The sequence below is a fragment of the Patiria miniata genome, unplaced genomic scaffold (genome assembly GCF_015706575.1).
Source record: "Patiria miniata isolate m_02_andy unplaced genomic scaffold, ASM1570657v1 HiC_scaffold_30, whole genome shotgun sequence".
NCBI classification, from domain to species: Eukaryota; Metazoa; Echinodermata; class Asteroidea; order Valvatida; family Asterinidae; genus Patiria; species Patiria miniata.
Genome location: NW_024037070.1, coordinates 2,144,243 through 2,154,532, shown reverse-complemented (window position 1 = coordinate 2,154,532; position 10,290 = coordinate 2,144,243). Strand labels below are relative to the sequence as shown.

Below are 10,290 nucleotides of genomic sequence, written 5' to 3'. Positions count from 1 at the left end.
GACGTCATCAGACCGGAAGTTCCGTTGAAAAGACCTTTTCTTTTTCAAAAATTGCTAACAAATCAATCCGTATGGATATAATCTTGAATTGCCCATTAAATGATAGCGTAAAAATTTGCCTCAACAGTGCCAAGTTCCCAGCTTGTCAAATTGTTCACACAGTTGACGCGACGTCGGCAAAAAACACCCTTACGCAAGTTGCGGTAGAGAGCTGTAAAACATGCACAGGACTTCCACAATGTGTATAGCACATGCACGTACGTTGTGCATACGCACGTATACATTGTATGTCCGTCAGCCCGCAGCGCACGTGTTGCTGAGGTCAAATCCTGTCCACAGTGACCGTTTTAGCCGATTTTCGGTTAACTTTGACAGATTTTATGTTCATGCATAGTCAGGGACGGGTATTATTGATAAAAAAATCATAATGCGGAAAAGCCCTATGTTCTGTTGCAAACAGACATAGATCTCTAGTTTCTTTCTTCTTTTTGTCGCCTAAATCCCATAGACTTTGTACACGTTTTTTCTACACGCCACTTTTGGCATTAATCTTTGTCAGACATCATTCAAAGTTGGCATAAGCATAGTCCCTATAGCAAAGATATGTCCCGAAGATTGACGTCATGGTGACGTCATCGACTAATTTATTATAGATTTTTGAATATTTAATTTTTCCCATAGACTTTGTACACAGAAATTTTTAAAAAATTGTCGCTTTTCAAAGGGTATTTTCGACTCTTTGCCAGTTATTCATTTACACCACTCTTTGTCCAAGCAAAGACCCTAATTCAAACAACATTGTGGAATGATGACGTCATGATGACGTCATCCTGTGTTTATTTATAGGCAATTAAATTGTGACACTTTTAATATTTAAAAATGCATAAGAAATCAACCGTACGCGTCCGCAGCATTCTGTTGCCGACAAGTGGTAGAGTAGGTTGAGGTCTTCATTTCATTCAGTGTGCGTGCAATCACGTGACCCTTTGTTTCCGGTCGAAAAAGGCCCAAACCAGAAGTGGCTTATTATTTGAAAATGGTAATAGAAATGAACTTGCTTTCAACGGTGTTAGTCTCTTGGCCGATAGTATTCTTCAAATCATCTACCGATGACGCCATGCAATCTTCGAGCGCCCTCTAGCGACAGGTTGAAAATTAGCAAAAATGTATTTTGAATAGATGTCTGTGGCGAAGTTTGTCGGAATCGCCTAAATATTGGTGTATATGATGACCTTGACCCACTTAAGACGTGTGCGAAGTTTTAGGCGAATGACGTCATCAGACCGGAAGTTATAATAAAAAGACCCTTTTTCATTTGAAAATTCCTGAAAAATCAGCAAATGGGAGTTTTTATATTTGTTTTTACTTTAATTGTCGATTGAAGGGTAGGTGTAAAACATTTCAAAGTTTCGAGGCGATAAGCGAACTCGAACATACCCTGCGCACGCTTAAAACTTCACGTTGACAATACCTCTGCTTCAAAACATGCACAGGACAGGACGTCCACAATGTACATGTACATAGACGTACGTTGTACATAGGCACATACATCGTATGTCAGTCAGCCTGCAGCGCACGTGTTGCTGAGGTCAAATCCTGTCCACAGTGACCGTTTTAGCCGATTTTCGGCTAACTTTGACAGATTTTATGTTCATGCATGCGCATAGACAGGGACGTATTATAGCACTTTTGGCATTAATCTTTGTCAGATATCATTGAAAGTTGGCATAAGCATAGTCCCTATAGCCAAGATGTGTCCCGAAGAGTGACGTCATGGTGACGTCATCAAGTGATTTATTATGGATTGATGAATAATTAATTTTTCTCATCGACTTTGTACACAGCTTTCTCCACAAGTCTTTCCCTATACAACACTGATATATCTTACTGAGTAGTTCTGAACTTCGGCCGAGAATTACTATGAGAAGGAAAAAGAAATCGTATTTTTTTTTACGTTTGCCATTTGATTGAAAATATTCCCAAGAGTCAGAATATCAAGTAATATTTTATAAAAATGTTTCAGTTTAAAGGCAAATCACATATTTAAAGGTGCAGTTTTTCTGCTGTGGGATTTTTAACTTATTGACTTTGTACACGTTTTTAAGCCACCATTTTCATAACTTGGCGATCTGGAATCGTCATCAAAGTTACAGCCAAGGAAGACCCTCATACAAAAATTATGCCAAGACTATGACATCATGATGACGTCATCATCAAGTGATTTATTATGGATTCATGAATAATTAATTTTTCTCATTGACTTTGTACACAGCTTTCTTCACAAGTTTTTTCCTATACAACACTGATATATCTTACTGAGTAGTTCTGAACTTCGGCCGAGAATTACTATGAGAAGGAAAAAGAAATCATATTTTTTTTACGTTTGCCATTTGATTGAAAATATTCCCAAGAGTCAGAATATCAAGTAATATTTTATAAAAATGTTTCAGTTTAAAGGCAAATCACGTATTTAAAGGTGCAGTTTTTCTGCTGTTGGATTTTTATCCCATTGACTTTGTACACGTTTTCAAGCCACCGTTTTTATAACTTGACGATCTGGAATCGTCATCAAAGTTACAGCCAAGGAAGACCCTCATACAAAAATTATGCCAAGACTATGACGTCACGATGACGTCATCACCTAATTTTTGTATTGATTTTTGAAAATTTACGTACATATTGTGAAGTCTTATATCTACAGAAATGTAAGTCCGATCGGGTTGAAACTTGGTATGTGGCTATACCAGGATGTGTTATAGATTAAAAATGAGGTGACGTCATGATGACGTCATCCTGAGATTTTATATGAATATTTATTTTTTTGGACCTTTTAGCCATATCTCCCGAACGCAACATGCAAAATGCAAAATTCTTTTTTGCATTTGGTCTGTTATTGTAATAGCTATTCGCACAAAACTTGAAAAATGTGTGACGTCATCATGACGTCATCAAAATGCGATTTTTCAAAACTCATATAAGGAAAGGTCCAATTGTCATGAAACTTGGTGGGTAGGTAGTTAATCATACTAGTATGCAAAGTTCGAAGTGACGTCACGATGACGTCATCAAAAAATTTAAAAATATTTGTCGATTTTCAAAGTGCGTTTGACTCTTTGCCAGTAATTTATTTAGATCACTCTTTGTCCAAGCAAAGACCTAAGTACACACGCACATACATCGTATTGCCGAGGTCAAATCCTGTCCACAGTGACCGTTTTAGCCGATTTTCGGCTAACTTTGACAGATTTTAGGTTCATGCATATTCAGGGCATATTATTGATTAAAAAAAATCATAATGCGGAAAAGCCCTATGTTCTGTTGCAAACAGACATAGACCTCTAGTTTTCTCCTCTTTCAGTCATTCCCCCATATGTTTTGTATACGGTTTTCTTCTACCAGTCTAATTTGGCACTTTCATAAATCCGATCGACTTTAAACTTTGTACATACTTAAACCACCACCCACAGATGGTCCTAGAAAAAAATTCGCATTTGTGACGTCATCAGGTGTTACGTTACGTCACGTTAAAGATGCAGTTTTCCCCCATAGGGTTTGTACACATTTTAAAACACTCTACTTTGACACTTTCGTGAATCTGATGGACTTTAGACTTTGTACACACTTAGACTCCCACCCACAGATGGTCCTAAAAGAAATTTTTGATCGTGCCGTCATCAGGTGTCAGGTTACGTCACATTAAAGATGCACATTTTCCCCATAGGTTTTGTACACGTTTTTCTTCGAACCATACACATTGGCACTTTCATATGTCTGATTGACTTTAGACTTGGCGGACACTAAGGCTCAGCCGAAGATGGTTCCCGATGTTGTGTTACAGATGGAAATTGAAGTGACGTCATCATGACGTCATCACATGTCATGTGACGTACGTCACATAACATGTAAAGGGCAATTATCTAAGGCCTATATCTAAAGACCCATAGGACTGATTGGATTGTTACTTGATATGTACCCATACCTGGATGTGTTATAGATGAAAATTCAAGTGATGGCATCATCAAATGCCATGTGACATCCATTAAAGGGGCACTTTTCTATTAAAGGCCTATATCTACAGATGTATATTCCATTTGGTTGTAACTTGATATTTGCGTATAATGTGCTGCGTTTATAGGTGACATTTGTAGTGATGTCACTAATTGTTCATCACATGCACAGAGTATTTCAAATATCTGAAACATCTTGTGTTTGTCCAGAAACACATTTCTAGTTGGAATTGTATTTGTAATGATAGTTGGTCTAGCGCCCTCTATTGACCAGTCTAAATGTCTTGCATTAATGGCCGCTAATAAAGTAACCCAGATCAACGTTACCTGAGAACATAATTGCCTAGAATCAAGCATCATCCTTTAAATAGCATCAAGCATTTACATGGTGTCAGATAGGTTACGTCCTGCTCCCCCACTGTACACGTGATTTTGGACACGGTTTCAACAAACTTTCGGCGACTTTCTGAACTTCGATTCCATCTTTCATCTAATTCAACGGGGAACGTACGCACGCACACGAACACTTCGATTCGCGAGTGGACTATACGACTGTATGTACATTATAAGATTTGAGGCTTTGCATGGTGGGGTATCGGTATCGTTTCGGTTTGCGGTAACACCATGTGGTAATAACTAGTGCTTAGAAGATATTAGTTCTGAGAAGAACTTGTCCTGCTAATTATCAACTTGCTAAGTAGTTTTTGTTCTGTTTAGAACAGTCCTGCTGTAAGTTCTGAAAGAACTTGTCTTTGGTCTCAACGTTTCGACTAGCCTGCTCTAGTCATCATCAGGAGACTGAAGATAGTTGGAGATGCTACTCCTTAAGTAGGATTTGTTAGGATTAGGAGTGCTTGCTGGGCATGCCCTGCTCGCTCGGGTGTGTCAGTTGGTTGTGAGCCATGGGCATTGTGTTGAGGGATGCCCGCTGAGCGTCCTGCTCGCTCGACTGTGTCAGTTGGCTGTGAGCCTTGGGCATTGTGTTGAGGGATGCCCGCTGAGCGTCCTGCTCGCTCAGGTGTGTCAGTACATTGTATGTACATTGTGCTACGGAACGGTTGCATAAAATGAACTTTATGGACGGTCCTTCGTAAATTAAATGGACACTAGATTCTCTGTTATCATTTGTGTAGATCTGAAGTTAGCACTTACATGTACATTATTTTGAGAGATAATTGTACTCAAATATAAAGGGAATGTACAACATTTGCTTTTGCTGCAATTTTCAGAAATAAAAGGATTTGGAGGATTAGTATGTTATAGCCAATATTGTTAAAATGACTTGCTTCACATTTTGGGTTTGGAGATGCTGGAAAATCCAAGAAAACCAACTATGTTCTTGTTGTCTGGTTCCCTGACCCCACTTCAGATGAAACGGAACAATTTATAGACTTTGGGGAATTGTAAGGTCAGAGAATCAGTCTAGCAGGCTTGTACCCCTTCACAGGTTTGTAATCAATTGCAAGGAAAATGCGGAATAACTAAATATGAACAATTAGGAGCAGTTTTTGAAAAAAGCCAGTTTTCTCCAATGCTGGTCGGCTGACCAGCATTGGAAAAATACAAGTTTTCTTGAAAATGTCAGCACACCAGGAGCCACAATTTTACAGGATGCTTTGGACTGTCATTCCCTAACAATCCAGTAAAATATTTCGTGATAATTTGATCATTTCGTTTTTTTATGTTTGCAAATATTGTATCTTCCCTTTAATGGCCATGATCATCTCTTCGAGTTTGAATTAGACTTGCTACTAGTCTTCCAGTGCTATTGTCCATATAGCGTATACTATATAGCATTTGTAGCTTAAAGTGCTGTAGTTGCTATCATGACAACTACGGTGTTAACTCCCACACACATACCACTTCCACCTCCACTGCAGGTGACTAGTGATCTAAAAGCCAACTGGAAAAAGTTTAGGCAGCTGTGAGACAGCTATGAAACTGTAACTAAAATCGTGGACAAACCTGACAGAATTTGGGTTGCCACATGCATCACTGCCATCGGCAGAGATGCCCTGGAAATACACAACAACCTCCCATACAAAACGGAGGAGGACAAACAAAAACTGGAAACAATCTTGAAGCTCTGGGAAGAGCACTGCAAAGGCAAGACAAACATACTCTATGAGAGATACCAGTTTAACAACTGCGTTCAATAAGTTGATGAACGTTTTGACCACTATTTGGTTAGATTGAGGGAGTTAGTCAACTTGTGATTTTGGAAGTCTTTCTGAGGATTTCCTTAGAGATAGAATTGTATGTGGTATAACTGATAACACATTGTGTAAATGCTTGCTGCAAGAATCAGGCCTAAAACTGAATAAATGTGTCACGCATTGTAAAGCAGCAGAGGCAACTATAACACACATGCAAGCCATGAAAATGACTAAAACAGATTAGTCTGTAGAGGTTATTGAGCAACAAAAGCAAAGAACCACTACAAAGAAACAGTTCACAAACCAAAGAGATATTGTGGTAGAAAACATGAGTTAGTAAAAACTTAATGCCCTGCGTATGGAAAGATGTGTACTACCTGTGGAAAAGCGAACCATTTCTCGCAAAAATGCAGGCAACAAGGTGCAAGTTCAAGTCAAAAAAGGGTGCCAAAAAGAGTGCCCAAACATGGAGTGAAAGGAAAGACAAGAGTTCATGCACTAGATGAAGATACTGAAGATTTTGATTCTGATTATGATTTTGAGGTCATGACTGTAGATGTGATAGGGAAAATTGAAACTCGAGAAGACAATGTAAACAAACGGTACCTTTTGAAATAAATCATGGCCACATTTGTAATCAATGGTCACAGACGCAAGTTGATTGTGGTGCAACATGCAATGTGCTACCTACAGATGTACTTACCTGTAGGCACAAAGGTAGATACATCAAAGAAGACACTGTCACTATATAACAATCAAGCAACCATTCCCATCGTTGGCACTTCAACTGTCCTGCTAGTGAACCCTAAAAACATCACAAATACAATGTGGCCTTTGTGATAATTGAGGGCCAGAGCACACCACTGATTGGATCGCGTACTGCACAACGATTGGACTTGATACATGTACAGCATCACAACATCGCAGTGGTTAACGAACCTCGCAGACTTCAAACTCCAATCGCAAAAAACTCAATGAACTCAAAGAACGACGTCAAGAATGCCTATCCGGATGTGTTCCAAGGACTTGGTCACATGCCAGGAACTGTACATCTTGAACTTGACAAATCGGCGACGCCAACTGTAATGCTACCAAGGCGAGTGCCAGTCACACTCAAAGATAACTGAAAAATGAACTTGATTGCATGGAGGAGCGACAAATCATCACCAAGGTTGTTGAACCTACTGACTGGGTATTAAGTTTGGTAACGGTCAGCAAACCAAACGGGAAGATGCGAGTCTGCATCGACCCCAAGCCTCTCAACAATGCTCTCAAACGGGGGCATTACCCACTGCCAGTGATTGACGACATCTTGCCACAGATGTCTCTTTCAACAGAAACTGGACCACAATCTAGAGGGTCTGGTTGGCAGCTACGAGATCGCAGACCACATCTTGATCACTGGACGGGGTGAGACAATTGACGAGGCTAATCGCGATCACGATAGAAACCTGCATCAACTCCTACAGCGGTACAGAGAGTGACACATCAAACTGAACTTTGACAAGCTCGAGTACAAGAGCTCGGAAGTGACGTACATGGGACATGTACTGTCTAGCGAGGGGCTCAAGGCGGACCCAAACAAAGTAGCCGCCATAAAGGACATGCCAAAACCTCAAGATGTGGCAGGAGTACAACGTTTTGTCGGCATGACAAAATACCTCGCAAAATTCCTGCCCCACCTGTCAGACATCAGTGAGCATCTACGCAAGCTTACTCACAAAGACACTGCCTGGAACTGGACAGAGGAACATGACCAGGCATTCACAGCCATCAAACAATGTGTATCTGAATCCCCTGTGCTCAGATACTTTGACCCCAAACTTCCTACTGAGGGTCAAGGAGAGGCATCCTGCAAGGGCTTAGGATTCGCTCTGCTACAGGACGAACAGCCAATCACATACGCGAGCCGTGCACTTACCTCAGCAGAGACACGCTACTCGCAAATTGAAAAGGAGCTGCTAGCTCTTGTGTTTGGAATGGAGCGCAACCACCACTATGTCTACGGTCGCAAAATTACACTGTGGACCATGGGCGTCGCCAGGATTTTTTCTAGAGGGGGGCAAAAAAAAAATTTGCCAAAACATGCTTGTATTTCTCAACACATTCTCGATTTATCAGTTTTAGAGGGGGGCAGGGACATTTTGCCCCCCCCCCCAACTCATAAAATTTACACCACTTTGTCTTCGCGCCTCCGTTTCTTTTCTTTTTTTTTCCTTTTTTATTCTTCCTTTCTTTTTTTTTTTTTTTTGCTTTTCCAGGGGGGGGGGCAAGTGCCCCCCCTTGCCCCCCCCCTCGCGACGCCCATGCTGTGGACAGACCACAAACCACTGGTTGCTATCAGACTCAAACCTCTCAATGCAGCCCCAAAAAAGCTGCAGCGTCTTCTCACCTGCTTGAACCAGTATGATGTGGAAATCAAGTGCAAGCCAGGGCCAGAAATGTACTTGGCTGACACACTGTCTTGAGCATACCTCCCACAAATGGACAGATCACCCAGATTGCCGTGGAAAGTATCAACATGGCAAACTTCCTACCAGTCTCCAAACAACGACTTGCTGAAATCAAACAAGCCACAGCAAGTGACTCAACGCTACAGCTGGTCATACAAAAAATCGGGTGGGCCAGACCCAGTGCACGAATGCCCACCTGAAACACACGCATACTTCACTGTTTGTGATGAACTAACAACTCAGGACGGCATACATGTAGTCTTCAAAGGCTATCGCTGTGTCGTACCCAAGAAACTGAGAGCAGACATACGACAACACCTTCATGCTTCTCACACCAGCTTACAGAGCACTCTCAGACGGGCCAGAGAATGTGTATATTGGCCTGGAATGAGCAGTGACCTGAAAGACTTTGTTTCCAAGTGTTAAACATTCAACATGTACCAGTCCAGCCAACCTAAAGAGCCACTGATCAGCCACGGAATTCCTCAAAGACCATGGGGAAAAATTGGCTGTGACCTCTTCACACTGGGAAACCACGACTACTTATGCACAGTTGACTACTACTCAGACTATTTCGAGATCGACCCACTCCCCGGTAGTAAAGACGGTACTACCATCATCAAGAAACTGAAAAAACACTACTCCAACCATGGCATACCAGACACCCTGCAGTCAGACAACGGACCTCCCTTCAACTCGCGACAGTTCGAGAACTTTGCCACGCAATACGGATTTGACCACACTACCAGTTCTCCTGAATACCCGCAAAGCAACGGAAAAGTCAAGAACACTGTCAAGATTGCCAAGCTTCTGATCAACAAGACCCAACACACCCTAGGTGACTTTTACTTAAACCTACTCAACTGGCGCAACACACCAACCGAGGGACTAAACAGTTCACCCGCACAGCAATTCCTTGGCCGGCGCACTAAGACTGACATCTCTGTAGCCAGCAAACTACTGCAACCAAAAATCATACGGGATGTTGCCTTCAAGAAAACCAAGAAACAGGCGAAGCAGTCATTCTACTACAACCGAAATGCCGCACCACTCCCTCCTCTGAGTGAAGGAGAAACGGTGCAATTTCAACAAAAACGCAACAGCAAAGTGTGGCAGAAAGTACAAGTCCAGAAACAAGTTGGCATGCGGTCATATCAGATCATCACTGAAGATGGTTGCGAGTATCGACGCAACTGACAACATCTGAGAAAGAGTGCGGAAACATTCACCCAAATTCCGCAAATTGTAACACTGCCCGCACAAGACCTGCCAGCTACTCCACAAACTAGCACGACTGAGTCAACACTCCAGCGTAAAGATCCACAACACCAGATCCCTTCACAGGCCTCTGATAACAACGCCCAAGCTGCCAGTTAACACAGAACCAACCATCTTGAGAAGAAGCAACAGAATCCGTGCAACCCCAAAATATCTGGAACAGTACATCACAAAATAAGAACTCATGGACACTGGACTCTTGAAAGAAAAGACACAGTACAAAGAGATTGTTATTGTTCATCATAACAGTTGTTTATTGTTGTAGTTGTAGTTTAACTTTGTTAGTTAATGGTAACTCTAAGGCCCAAAAAAAAAAGTCTCCGGTTTCTGGTATGCGCGCGCGTCGCCGTAGCCATGCGCGTCGGCAAAATGAAAAAGTTTTTTTTTCAATGAAAG

General features: G+C 41.5%; 1 protein-coding gene across 1 annotated transcript; it reads left to right on the top strand.

Moving 5' to 3' along the window:
* Positions 1–9,051: 9,051 nt before the first annotated feature.
* Positions 9,052–9,813, top strand: LOC119739061 (uncharacterized protein K02A2.6-like). The gene has a single exon (XM_038213896.1). The coding sequence runs from the start codon at positions 9,052–9,054 to the stop codon at positions 9,811–9,813; it is 762 nt and encodes a 253-aa protein (XP_038069824.1).
* Positions 9,814–10,290: the final 477 nt, after the last annotated feature.